The following is an 18174-nucleotide window of genomic DNA, read 5'->3' as shown; positions in this document are numbered from 1 at the left end:
AAAGCAAATCTGTGGTCACAATTCAGTCCCAAAGTAAACCAGACCAGAGGGAGCAGACAGTGCAAATGAACTTCCTTTTCTTATGTTAAAAAACCTAAAGTTTCAAAGTTCAGGTTACTGCTGACTGGCAGATTACTGATGTCTGTATTGCAAGTACCTTGTGAGAACACCATGACTTAAAAATGAGCCTAAATACTAAGGCATCCAAAAACCACAACCGAAGAGACAGGTTTTCCAAAAGTACCAAGAAATGCTTCCACAAAAAGGTTAATGATATTCTAATACTAAGTTAAAGCCCTGCACTAATATTGAGCACTTTTCAAAAGGTCTGTGCCCAAGAGCATCATACAGCTGTAGCATTCATTTTGCAATGAAACCATCTTTAGAAGTAAATACTATCCTGTTACAAACACAGATTGAACTAAGGCAAAGTAGGAAACAAGCTCACTTCTCAAACAGAGCAGAGGTAGATTGAGGAACAGAACTCATGTTTATAAAACAAAAAATAAAATAACTTTACCACCACACAGCACAGCTAAATGCAGAAGACAAACCTCCACTTACACCTAACACCAATACACCCCAGGAGGCAAGCGAACGTGACAGCTGAACACAAACACTGACATAGAGACATAAAACCCTCGGGCTCAGAGATGATGGGTTTAAGTCTTTCACAATCTTGTTTTCAGCATTCTAAGACTCAGTCCATCAATTAATCACAGCTGATACCGTATACATCTCACAAATGTTATGTACACTTTCTCTGCAGAGCAACTTTGTCACTTATACCACAAAACAATGCCTGTGATTCTCAACGGAAAAAGTATTGTAAGAACTGAAAGCAATAGCTGCAACCATTTTGAAATGTGAAGCATTCCAAAGCAAAATCCCGAACTTCTTCAGTAAAGCCAAGTGAAAAGGGTAGGTGCCATGCAATCTAAGGAGAAACTTGTGTTACAGCATACTGCATTGAAATTACTGCCATGCACAAGAGACCACAAAGAGGTTGCACCAAGAAAAAGCGTTACAAAGTTATTGTACTCTACCAATGAACTTTGAAGCAGTGCATGAAAGAGTAAGTGACTTGGAAGGTTCAAGAACTCCATCTTAGTTTTTCCAAACCACTGGAGGAAGCTTAATTTAAACTGGATGGCATCCCTAAACAGTCAAAATTAATCCCTTCTGTATGAAGAAATGGTACTTTTAATCAAACAGCACCTGTTTTTGAAAGCCATCTCATTCCATTGCCCATTTGATGCCTAGCATTTGCTAGAATTAATAACCTTTTCTGTTATTACGTGTTTTGTGCTATTTTGGCCAAAATTGAAGTTTAAGGAAATTTGCTGCCCTTGATGATCCATTACTTCTAGTGAGTAGGTTTTGTACATCGATACAAATTACATATTAGTAAAGAATGACGTAAAATTTTCCAGAGCTACCTAATAGGTGGTTTTTCAAGAGAAAAGAAACTCACTTTAGCAGCACGAATAAGAGGAAATTCTGAATATATAATACATAATAGGAAGAACTTAAATTGGATCCACAGTAAACAGAATGATGATTCATTTTGTGTATTAAAAATGAAGTTGGATGCAAGAAATTGCATTAAAAAAAGAAGCTGGATATAGTGTTATATCAAAAAAAGCCCATGTTCTACATATTGAAACAGGTGGAAAGTATCAGGCTTAGGTCAAGTGTAAGGAGGTGACAATTTTTTACATCTGGAACTGGAACTGCCAATCCAATTGTATACTTGGACTAAGACCATGTACCCATCCAGTTCAGCCATCAGCCTATTCAAACACTGGTGTCTGGGTATCTGCTTACAACTATAGAAAACTTTACTGATGAATTCTGCTTTCTGCTGACTCATTTCTTCTTGTGTGTTTTTGTGTTCTGAGTTTCTCTTTCTATGAAAAAAGTGCAGCGCTGCCATTTAATACTGCATTTCGTCTAGCTCTGACAAGATCCAGCTTCAGGGATCTGAAGGTAGATGAGAGACTATCCAAAACACTGGATCTTCAGCAAATTTACAGTGTTAAAAGATTTCGTTACAGAACCCTGGAGTGAACTGTTTGTATATTACGCCATGAGAAGGACCACACTTTTTCGAGTAAGATCATCTAAGGCAAGCACGTGGGTACAGATTTGCCACTAGCAGCTATGCTATCGTAACTGTGTTCTTAACTTGAGCTAGGTAATTTAAATGTTAAAGAAGATTACCCGGGATTAAAATAGAAGGTGAAGTTTGGCAGGTCAACATAAAACCTATGGGTATCCACAGGAAGGAATTCAAACTCAACTCCAGATTGTCCTAATTTTATTTGACTTAGTTAACCAATTTTGAAGCACTTTTTTACAGTTTACATAATTTAAAGGAGCACACTGTGTCCTATAAATATAAATCAACATTTTTTAATAACTCAAGACATCACAACAAAGCCAGATTTTAAAATAAATTGTCTGTTTAGTTATCTGGATCAAGAAGGAACATACATGGGGAAGGAAGAAACAGCATTAACAAGAAAACACTGCTTAGTTCTAAACTGAATTTGTGCTTCTACACCAAAAACACAACACTGAAGTAACAAGAACTCTGCAAAGAACTTGAAAAGGTACATAACTTCTGTAGTCCCAAAACCAAAGTACGTATTTATTTCTTCTTCTACCTGTTATTTTGTTTGGTTCTATGAAATTAGCATTAATGGTAGAGGGACAAATGTAAGATACACTAACTTTGCTGCAAATATGAATTCTGTTGTAGCCGTTTGTTAGATTGTTGGTTTGGGTTAAGTTGAATTGGTTTTCCTGCATGATAAACAAGAGCAAATGTTCTCAATCTATTTAATAATCAACGCATTTGTTAGTACAAAGCAGATGGTGTTCAGCAAGAAGGCATTAAGTGATCATTTGAAAACACCATGCTTTTTTTTTTTTTAAAAAAAACACTAAGCCACCCTAAAGACTTTTATGAAGGCCAGATGTTCAAAGCTGGTGCACAGATAAAAAAATGCACATCCATGACTTATGCATGAAATTACCCAGAGCCTGACAGGTGTTAACATATGCCAATCATTACTTGCATGCTCTTGCTATGACATACAAAAATCAAGTCATCTTTCACTAAACTTTGAAAATCCGGTTTTAGCTACAAATTAACACTTTACTTAACTCAATTTAACAGAAGGCATTAATCCATCTTTCAATTTTTGGTTGATGACTAAAATTGAGAGAGATATTTTAACATCAATAACTTTGTACAAATCTTATTGAAAGCAATTATGTTTGTTCTCAAAATAAGCAAAAAATCTTGTTCAGAATGCTTTTTTTAAATTATTAAATGTTTTTCTGTATATTTATGTTCACTACAGATTAATTTTTTGAAGCAATCTCTGAACTTAAAACTTTAGAAAATTTTTTTTATTTTTAGAGTGTTACTTTAGGCCTAGACCAAAAAAAAATATGTACTAAGGCAAAGATGGAGTTAGAGTCAGCCTCTGAATGCTTCTTAAAAAATAGGTGCTTCAAATAGAGCTTTAGAAAAGCAATTAAATATCATGTTTTCAATCACACTGAAGAAAACATCTGCAAAGAAAACAGGCCCTCATCCTTAAGACTGAAGAAAGAGGTGGTAGGAAAAAAAAAAGCACTGTTTTCCCAAGTTGCCCAAATCACACACAGACACAAGAAGGTTACAAATGCCATTCATGAAAGAATGCACCACAAACATCAGCATTTATTCATTTTGAATTTTTTTTTTTTTTTTTAGCAAATGACAAAAGACTCAGCTCACTGGCTTCACTTCTGTTTACCTTTTGCTTACATTACACATTTAAACATTTGTCAAAACTTACTAAGTTGTCTGCATTCATGCACAACTAGAAAACATCCTTAATTTATTTAAACCAGAAATGCATTACCAGAAATGTATTAACATTGTTCACTACTAAACATTTAAAAAAAGTTGAAATTATTAAAAAGGTTATCCTGGAAATGTTAACTTCACAGCAGACTTAAACTACTAATTGGCTCACATTTCAAATTGGAAAAAGCAAGATTCATGCTAGTGTTAGTGTACATCTTGCCCTAGCACTACTGAAGGATCATGGTTCACCTTGATCATATATAATAAAAAGAAAAGTGCATACAGAAATTTACAACAATTTTAAGGACAAAAAATGGTCCAATTGATGTGGTCCCAACAATTAACTCAAAAGTCTATGACAAATACGAGCTTCGGTGAGCTATTTATACTACTTAAGTACGGATATACAGAAAGTTGAGTTCATCTGAAATCTTCAAAAAATGTTCCTGTCAATCCTCAAATGGTGGCTGTTATAGCTTAAAATTTCTGTTAAATGCGTGCGTTGAATTACTTGTTATCCAAGCGTAGCAGCTGCTCCTTACCATTTATTGTTAGCGACCTTAACTGGCCATCTTCTTCAACTTCTACTCTCTCTTGTCCATTCTCAACAATTCTGTAGGACAAAAACACAGCCATTTTAAAGCACTGTAAGCAGTTTGAAAACACACACCAGACCTAGGCTTTCAGATAATGAACTATAACAGAGCACTGTCTGTTTAATGCAACTGTAGTTGGCAAGCTTTTGCATTTAACAGCGCAGAAGCTGTAACTAGTAACCATCTGCATTCCCCCACTGATATTGCTTATTTATAGCAGGAAAATTGCTTTCAGATTTTGAATCCTCCAGTTTGTAGAGTTCACAGTTACAGCTGTCACCTCATACACTGTCACAGTTGTACTGACACTAACACACTATTATCTAGAACTAAATGTCTTTTGACAGATCAACTATACAATCTTGACACTGCATTTAGTACCTACCCATTTGTTAAAACACGTAACAATCTAGACCCAATCACGATTTTGCATGATGTAAGGCACGCAAGACAGTCTTTAATCCACTTTTAATTTGATCAAAGCAATTAATTTGGAGACCTACTGTATACCAGGTTTATGACCACCATATACGTTGCAAAATTTAAGCACCCCTGACTGGAAGGAGACTGAAAAACTTTGTGGGTTTGGGCTTCTTTTGTTTGTTTTTGAAACGGGAAGATAAGGAATCTTTATTTTTAGAACATTTAATTTATGTCTAAATTTTAACTATCTGGGAATTCTCCTGTCATGATTCAAATGAGGAAACCACGTGGATGAATACAGATTTTTCTGGAGATCAGACTTATTGAAGAGAATATATCCATATTAAAAACAGAGGGCACAGCTTCCTGCCTGAAGCAAAATATTACTCAGAGGAGATTTTCATTGGGTATGCTGGGATATGAAACTTCTTTAGACTTAGCTACCCTGTGGATAGACATTCTACAAAATAACAGGACTTCTAGGAAGTTATGTTTGCTACCTCCAAGATGTGGCTAACCACATTTCTTGCTTCTCCCCTCCTCTTTCTAAATATAACAGAAGATATGACAGCAGCATACCTGATTTAGCCTATTTTTAAATATTAGAACAAACATGGTGCCTTATCTTCTTTTGCATAAACACCTTCTTTGACCTCTCTCACCTGGTACAATTCCCTCAAAAGCGGGCAGTTTTCAGATTTTTCTGGAATACACTCACAGAAAAATGTCATGACCACACCAGAGTGTGATGACAAAGGCTGCATTTAAGTGGTCAAGATGACAGGATCTCTCCAGCACAACAGGACACAGAAGAACCTTGCACTTTGTAATATGGAACACAAGTTACCAGACAAAAAATTGTTCTCCCTTGCTCTTCCGCAGATTTTTATTAAGTACTGAAATTACATTTAACTACTTGTTTGGTACTACTATAACTTACTGATCACAATGTTCCATGTAGATTACTCTATAGCTAACTAATATTTGGGTTTCCCAAATGCAGTGATTTCCCCATCACAAGCATGAAATAGCGAGAAGTTACACTGCATATAGTACTTAAAAATTCACTTTCCAACAGACAGGAAATATTTTCTCCAAAGCAGGTTTCAGTTGCTTATTTCACTTAACAGATAAAAGAAAATTACTTTTTACACAAAAACTTCACTCAAACACTGCCTAGGAAAGCAAATGAGAGCAGATGTTCAGGAAAACTGTTTCACGTTTCATAATGTCTGCAAAATTAAAAGTCCTCCCAATCCCCAGTTAAAAGCTTCACAATCAATAGAAACCAAGCACACTTTTCCCTTCCAGAAGCTCAAGCTGACTTGGCAGACAGTAGTCAAGGACCATAATAAAATATGCATCACTACACGGGAGGTTCTGAAGGCCTGGAAGAGTTCCATTGCCAGGTCCCTTCCAAGCAGCAAACAAGTTCCAACCTTCATTTTTCATCAGGGCAGTTCTGAAAGCATGTCTTACACATCTGAACCCTCCTCAACTATCAGGAGTTTAGACAAAAACACCATCTTCACATGCTACAGCTTTAGGTAACTCAGCAATGCCAAGAAGAGTCAGTTTTTCATATTTTCAATTTTTTTTTAAAGCAGAGAAATCCAAGTAATGTGATGACCACAACACCAAAAGTAAAAATACATATACACAGATGTATCAATGTGTTTATGTGTGTATATATATAGTATATTTATATGCATGTATTTATAGCTATGTATGTCTCTGCATAGTTTCATACAAATATATTTATATCACTTACCTCTTTGTAGTAATTTTTCTGCCATTAACTATTTTAGTTGAGGTTGATACTGATTTGAAGTTACCCATCCCACTGCCACCAAATGACGTAGAGGAGAATGAAGTAAGGCCTCCATGTCCCAATGAACCAAATGAAGTAAAGCCTATTGGGAAAGAAGGTATTGACTGAAAATTTATTTTTGCATGACTGTGGGATCCAAATTTATCATCCACTCAGTCTACATCCTAGCTTCAGGATGCCCTTAGTTGGTAGCATCAACACAGCATCAGTGATCAGATGGCATTAAACACCAGTGTGAGAATAAAAACATGGCTCCAGCCCCATCAACTTCTCCCATATAGAGACCCCCAGAGTTCAAATTCCAAATGCACAGCACTGCCCAAAAACCATTTGTCACCTCCTCCCCTGAAGAAAAGGCATTCAAGCCTGTCTGCTGAACTCAACCATTATATCATTCTTTTCACTCAAGGTAAAGCTAGTAACTTTAATGAATCTGATTTTTTGCTTTAATGTAGATGTTGGGATGCCCTGAGTTAACAGACAGATCAAGTTTTGTATCGCTAACATCCCAACTAATACCCAGAATCTTAACACTTGAAAGGATGTGGACTATCAGCAATCCTTGGCAACCTCTGAGATACAGAGATCGGCATTCAAACTGACACTAAGCAGTACCATGGGTTTTAGACACACACTTTTCCACTGTGTTTTCAGGACCTTAAATAAAAGCCATCAGACCCCCCCCAACACCTAAAATCAAACAGAACAAAACCAATTCTAAAGCTATAAAGAAACCAAAATTAACACCACAAAAAGTTCAACCTCTTGGAGGTCTATTTACTTTTCGTGAACTTTTAGGTACACCAAATATTGTAACTATAGCTTTATTTACTTTCAGACTTTACAGAGAGCAGCTTAACTTAAAAAAAAGCAGCCTCAATTTCCTGAAAGAAGGCAACTTTTTTAAAAGTATTTATCAGCTTCTTTTACAGAGATCTTTTGTGAACCAAAACTGCATTCTTTGTTAAATGTTGTGATATTTACCTGTGTCAAATGAAGAAAAACCACTTCCAAAAGCAGGGAATCCACCAAAGGCAGAGAAAAATGATCCACCACCTCTGCTTCTGCTTCCCCTTGGACCCCGCCTGCCCCCGAAGAAGTCCTCAAAAGGGTCTTCTACAAAACAGAACACAACATTTAAAAGGTCAATATTACTGAGTGATTCTGTCTGTAATCATTAGGGGTTCTTCATGAAAAAAAAAAGTTCCTGTTACAGGTAAGATTCTTCCTTTGAAATACTGGATGCTCCTAAACTGAATAGTCCACCAAAAAGGCAATTCCTATGATCCTTCTAGACTAAAGTCTGTCTCACTTTTGAACCTAAAAGTAATTATAAAAATTACTTCATAAAAAGTAAACGCTCTTACATTTTTCAGTATAATAGAAGTGGCAAGAGCTATAGAAATAGTATTTCCAGCATGTGCTCATACAGCACAATACCCTGGAGGTATGATAAAGAATGAAAAGAATATTTATTTGAAGCTATGTCCAGTCAGTTAGCATTTGATAGATCTAACGCTCTTCAGATGCATAATCATGATCTCTATACACCAAGTCACCATACGGCAAACCCTTCAGTTCTACAGAACTCCCTGTTTGTCAGACTAAGGTCTTCCAAGGTGTAGAATAAAGAGTAGCACGACAGACAAATTAAACTCTTAGAATTTGAATTCAACAAATCTTAAAATACTGCACACAGGTACCTGAACTTTCTAGCTTATTTCTATTCAAGATTTATTGTCAATCACTGTGAGGAGGTCTCTGGAAAGTAACTTCCAGATAGGTTATATCAATTATTGAAATAGAAAAACAGCAGCCAGGGATTGATGACTCATAATGTGTCAAAGTTTTTATTTTAGCACTTGCCACATTAGGTACTTCAAACACATATTCTGATGCACATTTAGGCAGCAAAGTTTACACAGTGTCCCAAAGAGACATTTGGTCCCTACCAAGCAGGAGAGAGAGATAGAGAAAGGGTGTCATGGATAAAGATATTTCAAATTCACGTACAACTGTTATGTCACTCAGAACAGCAATTGTTCCATCCCCATCAGGAAGGCAATAGTCTCTTTTAAAGGAAAAAAAAGAAGGGGGGGGGGGAGGGGGGGACATGAACTGGACACACATAGAAGCAATCCTTATTTACTTTATCACATTTTCCTAAAAAATAGTTATTACTGGAATTATCTGAAAACTGCTTTTTACTAGTGCTCTTACAAGTAAGAACAATATATATAATTGCAACCATGTAACAATGTAACAGATACTCAATAAACATATTACTTGCATTAAAATCAGAAAAGTTTAGAAACTTCAACTACTCTTTTCATCAACCACAACTCTCCCAGAATGAGAGCTGTACAGTACCAACTACTTTACTAAGTTTTACAAGCGGAGACTCAATAGTTAAAGATAAGTCTGAAACACTGCTCAGAATAAGCTCTTACTGAAAAGTGCAGAAACTGGAGATAGCAGCAGTAGAAGTATGAAAGCAAGGAAAGACTCTTATAACTGCATGACTGTTCAGAACTACAAATTGACAAAGAGAAGGTCAGAAACACAGTATTTACTCCACCTCTGTACCCCCACAAAAATTCAAGCTGATTTATGATAAATCAACAAGTTAATGCAATAGGGACAGTACTAAAGAAAGCAATCAATATGGTACTAAAAAAAATATTAGTTACCATCTGGTTTATGTGCAATTACTTAACAGAAGTGAAACGTCACAATGTATTTATGCTCAAAGGCAGCCACTGGTTCAGGCACATACTCCCGTAAGCAAAGACATAAAATGTCAAGAACAAAAAAATAACCCTATCCTTCCCCTACCTTCCACAGTTATTGAATAAAACAAGTCAAGACCAAACTTTTACCTTACATATGCTAGACAATCAAGTGGTAAGATTTTTTTTCTACCTCAGATGGTTTTTGTTTTGTGCTTTTTTTTTTAATGTAGAACAAGTTTTTCTTCAACATCAAAGTGACCTGTTATTACCTTTAAAACAACAGAAATTAAACCAACGTTTAGGCATGGGAACCTACCACCAAAGTTACTATTTCCAAAACAAGCACTATGCCCATTTTGAAAAAAGGCGATTTTTTTTTGGTCAGACTAGTGTATCAGATAGCAAGTAAAACCACCGCAATTAATTGTTTTGTAGTCCAATTTATTCTCGCTAGAGTGACTCACAAGTTAGTCATGAAGGTCGTTCACTCACGTGTACAAGTGATCTATATCATATTACTCCCACTGTTAAGCTTTCTATTTATAGTTCAATTTTTCTTGTTACCTGGAGTTCAAATAAAAACAAAGCAACCTATCATGTAAGCTTTAAGTTTTTAAGCCTCCACAATCTGTCAGGCTGTTCTTCAAATGAATCTCTCATCCTCAGCACAACAGAAGCAGAAATGCAAAGGTTTTTACGGGAGGATCACAAAGTCTCCCAGAGATTCCTACTATCGACCCAGCTTCTAAATGGATTATTGCCTACTCCTAGTCACACAGAAGCCTAACTAAGCCTTGCCTTATTAGCTTTTGGCAACCCTACACACCAAAGAAAGAGGTCAGCACTCCGTATTAGCAAATGTTCTAGCCTCAGTTATTTCTGTTAGCAGCCGTGCTAATAATCCTCCAGAGCTCTTCCAGTAACTCGAACCAGTAAGACATTCAAACCAACCAGTAAGACACGACACTCGAACCAACCAGTAAGACACTCAGACTGTGGAATCTCAGCAAGATGGATTGTGCAGAGACAGGAAAATGGGTAGGACTTCTCTGAGGGAGTATTTCTTACTATGCTGACAGCCATCAAGGTACAGCACGCAGGTAAAACAAATACCGACAACATTGAGGAGGGAAGGCAGCAGGAGGCTTCTGCACTATCATTTGTTGTATCTACCACCAAATACACATTAATATAGCAACCTCACAACTACTTAGATCCTGTTTATGCTGTCCCTAAATCAGGATGATTAATAGTACTGCTCAGCAAAATAATATTTCAGGCTGGTAGGTCTATTTTTGTGATTTAGTAGAACCTTTCCATGCATGATAACCTTTTCACAGAGATGGCTTTTTCCAAACTGTTCAAATGCAGTGAATATCACAATATGAGCGTGTTGGGTTTTTTTATGATAGTTATTTTGGTGCTTACAATCCATGTAATTTTCTTATTGAATGTTAAGAGGCATATCAGATCAACAAAACTAAGCAGTAAAAGACACCCCACAAGTGAAGGCCTTTTTAAGAAAGGGAAAATATAAATACTATACAACTTAAAGGCTTCAGAAAATTGAAATGCTAGATTAGTGTCACCTCAGTATTACTAAATACTGCTTGGAGATAAATTTACAGTTTATTCTAATCTGGGTACTACCAGAAGATTATGGGAGTATCAGATTCACTTTCAATAAAAATGTTGGGGTATACTTCTGACACAGAACCTGTGGTGCTGTCAAAACAGCAAAGATCAAGAGATCAAAGGTGAGAAGAAATTTCAAAGAAGTCAGCGAGACAGGCTTCTATTCTATCAACAACAGCAGAGGACATGAAGCTTTTTGGGGAAAAAGAAAATGCTTAAGGAAAGAACTCATAGTAGTCTGTTACCAAAAAAAAGAGACAAAATGAAGGACTTAGGACTCTTGCCGTTACTTGGTAGGAAGACTGCAGTTACAGAAGCCAAAAAGTTCACGTGAAGGTTGGAACACAAGGCGCCCAGCAACATAAAAGATTGTACACTAACAAACCCATCTGAAAATAATTACATTAGAGTTAATGTTTCCAAAAGAACTTACTTTATTTAGAAAAATCTTTGATTATTCAAATGCAGCAACTGTCTTGCTCCTCTGGGTAAAACATTAAACCTGCTCACTGCGAACCACAGAATCCTACCTTGCTTTTCTGTGGTCACAGGAAAAGAGTTTTACCTCTAAACAAGTCAGATAACAACAACAACTATAATAAATATCGCACTGCAGTTCAAAATAAGGTAGGTCATGATCCCTCCCACTCTCAGGAGTCCTCAGCTGTAACACAGAAACAGGATTTTCTCCCTTCAACAGTATAAGCCAATTGCAGGATACTACTTAGAAGATGTGATTGCTCCCCTTTCCTGCCTTGTGATCATGGAACCAAATGACAAGTTGCATTAATTCACTGATCCAAAAGAAAACACTGAATGTTAGTATTGTTAGCTTTCTGTTGCATCCATGAGCTAATCTGACTCAAGACGTATTGGCAAAGACTGGCATGTCTGAAAGAAAACGGACAGGAAAGCACCATACTATAGGGAAGGGAGGAAAGGAGGCAAAACCCAGAATATCTACATTTGAAGCAGTCCATGATTCATAGAATCATGGAATGGTTTGGGTTGGAAGGGACCTTAAAGACCGTCTAGTCCCAACGCCCCTGCCATGGGCAGGGACACCTTCCACTAGACCAGGTTGCTCAAAGCCCCGTCCAACCTGGCCTTGAACACTGCCAGGGAGGGGGCAGCCACAACTTCTCTGGACAACCTGTGCCAGTGTCTCACCACCCTCACAGTAAAGAATTTCTTCCTTGTATCTAATATAAATCTATCCTCTTTCAGTTTAAAACTGTTACCCCTCGTCCTATCCCTACATTCCCTGATAAAGAGTCCCTCCCCATCTTTCCTGCAGGGCCCCTTTAAGTACTGGAAGGCCACTATAAGGTCTCCACAGAGCCTTCTCTTCTCCAGACTGAAAAACCCCAACTCTCTCAGCCTTTCTTCATACGGGAGGTGCTCCAGCCCCCTGATCATCTTCATGGCCTCCTCTGGACCCGCTAGAGCAGGTCCATGTCCTTCTTGTGTGGGGGCCCCAGAGCTGGACACAGTTCTCCAGGTGGGGTCTCAGGAGAGCAAAGCAGAGGGGGAGGATCACCTCCCTCGACCTGCTGGCCACACTTCTCTTGATGCAGCCCAGGATACAGTTGGCTTTCTGGGCTGCAAGCACACACTGCTGGCTCATAGTCAGTTTTCCATTCACTAATACCCTCGAGTCCTTCTCTCAATTCACGCATCGCCCAGCCTGTATTTGTGCTTAGGATTGCCCTAACCCGTGTGCAGGACCTTGCACTTGGTCTTGTTGAACTTCATGAGGTCTGCACAGGCCCACCTTTCAAGTTCAGTTAAACTTCACGAAATTCATTAAATCAGTCTGAGGCATTAGCTGAAATCACAATAGAGTTCACAGTGTTACCATAAAAGCAACTGTGCTGGTTAAAAGTAAGACTGCAGAAAGAAGTGCCCAAGAGTCAAAAGCAGCTCAGGAAGATGCTTTCAGCTATAGAACAATGCTATCCCTGATGAAAGTGTTGAGCACATTCCAGTGCAATGCCATCATTCACCTCCAGAAAAATCAGAAGTGTTGAGATAAATTGTGCACTGTCAGCAAATGTTCTTACATGTATGCACTGCTGCAGCCAGAAATGTTGATACTCTTATACGGTCAGTATGCAAAGGAACATTACCCTGTAAAAACAGCATCACTGCTCAGTCACCACTCACTGGACTACTTCCCCAACCCGTGAACTTTCTTTCTTTTACTCTTTGCAATCAGAGCCACGCTATTGCCTCTGCCAAAACACGACACATGAGCTGAATGCCCTTACTGCAGATGCAGGAGGATGACACTGTAGCTACAATGCACTGAGCAGAATAATGTTGGAAGGCTGCTCAGCCCCTACAGAATCACAGAATACCAGGTTGGAAGGGACCTCAAGGATCATCTGGTCCCACCTTTCTTAGCAAAAGCACGATCTAGACAAGAGGGTCCAGCACCTTGTCCAGATGAATCTTAAAAGCATCCAATGTTGAGGAATCCACCACTTCCCTGGTGTAAGCCTGTTCCAATGGCTGATTGTTCTCATTGTGAAAACTTTCCTCTTGTGTCCAGTCAGAATCTCCCTGGAAGTAACTTGCACCCATCACCCCTTCTCCATGTGATTCCTTCTAAAAAGGAAGTCTCCACCTTCTTTGTAGCCACCCTTTAAATACTGGAACATGGTGATAAGGTCACCCCTAAGCCTTCTCTTCTCAAGGCTGAACAAACCCAGTTCTCTCAGCCTTTCCTCATATGGCAGGCTTCTCAGTCCCTTGATCATCTTTGTGGCCCTCCTCTGGACCTTCTCCAGCCTGTCCACATCATTTTTGTAAAGCAGGGACCAAAACTGAGCACAGTGTTCCAGGTGTGGCCTGACAAGCACCAAGTAGAGTGGGATAATGACTTCTTTATCTCTGCTGGTGATACCCTTGTTGATTCAGCCCAGCATTCTGTTCACTCATATTGAGCTTGTTGTCCACCAGGACCCCCAGGTCCCTTTCCACAGAGCAGCTCCCCAGCCAGGCAGATGACAGCCTGTGCTGCACTCCTGGATTATGTTTTCCCAGGTACAAGACCTTACACCTGTCCTTGCTGAACTTCATAAGGTTCCTGTTGGCCCACTCTTCCAGCCTATCCAGGTCTCCCTGCAGGGTGACTCTCTCTTCTGAAGTGTCCACTTCCCCACTCAGTTTGGTATCACCAGCAAACTTCATCAGGGTACACTTGATCCCATCACCCAGATCACTTGTGAAGATATTAAAAGGCATTGGGCCCATTATCAATCCCTGGGGGACCCCACTTGTGACAGGTTACCAGTTTGAAAAGGAGCTATTTCCCACCATCCTCTGGGTGCAGCCTGACAGCCAGTTACCCACCCACCACACAGACCACTTGCCTAGACCATAACACATCAGTTTCTCTAGGGGGAGGCTGTGGGGAACCATATCGAGAGCCTTGGAGAAATCCAGGTAGACAATGTCCACTGCTCACCCCACATCAACCGAGCAGGTTACTTTGTCACAGAAGGCAGTCAGATTTGTCAAGTACGATTTGCCCTTGGTGAATCTGTGCTGGCTTTTCCCAATCACGTGCCTCATTTGACTTGTGACAGACCCAGGAGGATTCGTTCCAGAACTTCCCCAGGGACTGAAGCCCTTGTAGATGGGAGTGACATTAGCCTTCTTCCAGTCTTCTGGGATATCCTGCAATCTCCACACCTTCTCAAAGATTATGGAGAGCAGCCTTGCAACAACATCAGCCAGCTCGCTTAATGGATAATGTCAGGGCCCATCGATTTGTAGGGGTCAAGTTCCTGTAACAGTTCACATACCAACCCTTCCTTCACTGATGGTGGGTCCATGTTTGCATCCACCTAAGAGGCAATCAAACTCAACAGCATTGAGTACTACAGTCTGCAGTGTTTCTGTAAGCAAAGGCTGCCTGCCATTATCTTTTATATCAAAAGTGTACTGTAAGTGACTTCATAGATCATGCCACAAGAGAGTCTGAAACATGGGTCCGAATAATGTGATTACACAAAGGGCGATATATGATACATAAAATAAAATACAATTGTTGGAGTAGGTGTTTCTATATTGTCTCCTACTTGAAAGAAGTTTCAAAGATGCACATTTGCAGTAAATACAGAGAACCACAGCTCTGGAGTGTACCCAGAAACAAAAAGTGTCATCGGAACTCGACAGGCCACAGTAACCTGTAAGCACTTCTGCATGGGATTTATTTTCTTCCTTAACTCCAAAGTAAGCATACTGTTGATGCCACTTACTCAGAAGAGACACTAAGATGCTGTTGCAAGCACTGTTGATTCACCTGCCTAGTGTTTCAGCACAGTCTTTTGTAATTGCTCACTTCCACAAATCAGATGTCAAACACATTTGCCCCACTTATTTAAGAAAGTTTACCAGCAGAAGCATTTGAAAGCCTTTCTAATGATATACAGCAGAGACCCTGGGATTAGTAATTTCTTGAAAAACAAGACTTAAAACATTACCTTTGAATGCCATCTATACCATAATTACAAAGATCTTAGAGTACATTAAGTCCAACTCTAATCAGCATGTCATGTTTCTCAAATTAATGCCCAGATGTTCAGGCACACCACTTCTTCCACTATGGAAGTAGAAGGGATTATCAGTGAGGAAATGCATTGAAAGACGAAGTGGATATCACAAGAGCGTAACATTACCCAGTATGACCTGCTCCCCTTGTGCTATGTTCAGCATTTGTCCTCTGACCAATTTAACCAACTAGCCATCCAAGAAAACCAAACCAAACCATTTTCTTGGGAACTAACAACCTGAACTGCCTTGGGATGCCTGAGACAAACTTCCTCTTTGGCCAGTGTGCTATCAAACAGCTTCTCAATGTATCTAATCGGACATCACTCAGGGACTGAAGTTTTAAGACAGACATGGGAATTTGCAGCAAGGGCTCCTCCCCTTCAGCAGCAGAAGCTATATATTAGCTTAGCTACCCATGGAGCCACATCATTACCTGTTCATGTTTGATACTGCTGTCTGGATGAGACAACTCCTGTGTTTCAAAAACCTCCTCTGAACTTATGAAGTTCTTTCTGAAAAAATCACAGTAGTGAGATTTGGACCATTCAGTGGATAATTATGATCTAAAACTGGTGCTTACTAAATACAACTGTGCACATTCATACCAAAACAATGAATGCACATGGAAATCTCTGAGCACTTTTCATAACCTGCACCAAAAACTGCAAGTTTATGTCAACAAAAAGATTAAAGAGGACAATGTTGTACAAGACAGCTTTAATTTAAAGCCACCTCCATTTTCAGTTTTAAGAATCCGTTTGAGTAATTTTGCATTAGAACACCTAAACATCATATTTATCAGAAATGGGATTACATGTGGATTAAAACCATGATCTGACTCTTATGCAAACTTTTTGCCCAAGCAGGACAACTTTCTGTCCTTGAGACAAAAAAGGTTGATAAAGCTATCCCATTCCTGAACAACACACTAAAACAGATCATGTAAAATAGAGACTGCAATGATTATTGCACATAGATTTTCCTCTTTGTCAGTTGAAGACTCTTTTAGCCTGGATGCTCAAAGTAACTCACTATTCTTTTCCAGAATGCTCATGCTTCATTTTATGTAATCGATATCACAGTAGTCTATCTACAGTAATTCCGTTGTTTGATGGAACCAAACAACTGCCTAGTTGACGTTCTCTGTGACAAATATTTACATCTAGCTAGCGATATAAAGGTGTTAAGTTTAATTTTGCCTTTGGTTTCCAAGAGTATAGATTTTTAAATACCACATACACCAGGTAACCAGAATTCTCAACTGAAAACTCCACAGAATGGATATGGGTTTATATGTACCATCTGGTATTAAATTTAGGTAAAATACATCATGAATTCTACTTCACAAAAACATTTGAGAGATTTATAAAATACCATCCCGGAAGGTCCATTGAGAACACTAAAGTGTTAAGGAACTATAGCAAAACTGTCAAGATTATAATCTATATTGAAAGAGACTCCACAAAGAGACTTCTCTCAGACATCAAAGTCTAGAGAGGGCATCCATCTGGAGCAATTTATCATGTTGCATTATTAACACATTCTAGCACAGAGAAAAGCATGGTTCTTTCTGGGATTCAGTTAAATGGACATACAAGCATCTAAAATGGTTTGAAATGCCCTGAAACATCCTGTCAAGCTTCTAGATACTGGGCAGATAGTGGTCTGCTGTAGGTCCTGAGTTGTATTTTCTAGCCCATACAGAAATTACTCAGGCATCTCAGACACCCTAAACCATCTCAAATTTCACCAGATGTGTATATGAAGCTCAGTGTATATAAAAGATGACTTAACTACTTAAGGAGTTGTTTGAACTACTAAATTGCCTGATGGGTAACGTTACACTCTTGTAATATCTACTCCCTCTTTCAATATAATTCCTCACTGATAATCCCTTCCAACATATAACCCGTGCTTGAAGTGAGAATCTGAAAAGCCTCTAAACCAAAACTAAGTCAATTCTTTAACAAACCAGAATCAGTCAAGCATTTTTGCCTACACCAAAACACATCAGTTTCTGTTCCTCACAATGCTTCAAGCAGCAGTCTTTAAATTAATCAGTACACCTCCATTACCAGTGGTAACATTGTGATCCTTCCATCACTATGAACTGTTAAAATACAGCAGAAGAACATCCTTGAAAAGTTTACAAGTAAAATACAAACAAAACACTGCATGGAACACAAATAAACCAACTCAAGTCAAGCACCATATATAAATTGAGTAGGATATAGTTTAAGTATAAAACAAACTTACTGAAAAGAGAAATCAATCTCTATATTAAGAATAAACAGTCAGTTCTAATGTCAAAGGACAGTCAGAGACTAGAAGAAACATATAGTACAGAGCGCTGAATACCAGTTAAACAGACGTTCATATTCCAGGGCAGTACTTTGCAATACAAAGAGTAGTAGTGCATGGGAAGCATCACCTTTTCTTTTCTTCCTGTTACATGGATTACCATCTATCTATATATCCAAGAGACTGAAAACTACCACTGGAAGAACTCACCAGGAAAAAGCAGATCCT

General features: G+C 38.6%; 1 protein-coding gene across 2 annotated transcripts in view; it reads right to left on the bottom strand.

Annotated features, from left to right (window-relative positions):
• Positions 1–18174, bottom strand: part of DNAJB6 (DnaJ heat shock protein family (Hsp40) member B6) — a 65395-nt gene that overhangs the window by 28590 nt on the left and 18631 nt on the right. For both annotated transcript variants that reach the window (XM_074831705.1, XM_074831704.1), the window contains exons 6-8: positions 7700–7831; positions 6656–6797; positions 4408–4478 (exon numbers count right to left, since the gene is read on the bottom strand). In XM_074831705.1, coding sequence (XP_074687806.1) covers positions 4408–4478; positions 6656–6797; positions 7700–7831 — 345 coding nt within the window. The remainder of the gene's footprint in view (positions 1–4407; positions 4479–6655; positions 6798–7699; positions 7832–18174) is intronic.

The sequence above is a fragment of the Strix aluco genome, chromosome 1 (assembly GCF_031877795.1).
Source record: "Strix aluco isolate bStrAlu1 chromosome 1, bStrAlu1.hap1, whole genome shotgun sequence".
NCBI classification, from domain to species: Eukaryota; Metazoa; Chordata; class Aves; order Strigiformes; family Strigidae; genus Strix; species Strix aluco.
This window is presented reverse-complemented; position numbering and strand designations above follow the sequence as displayed.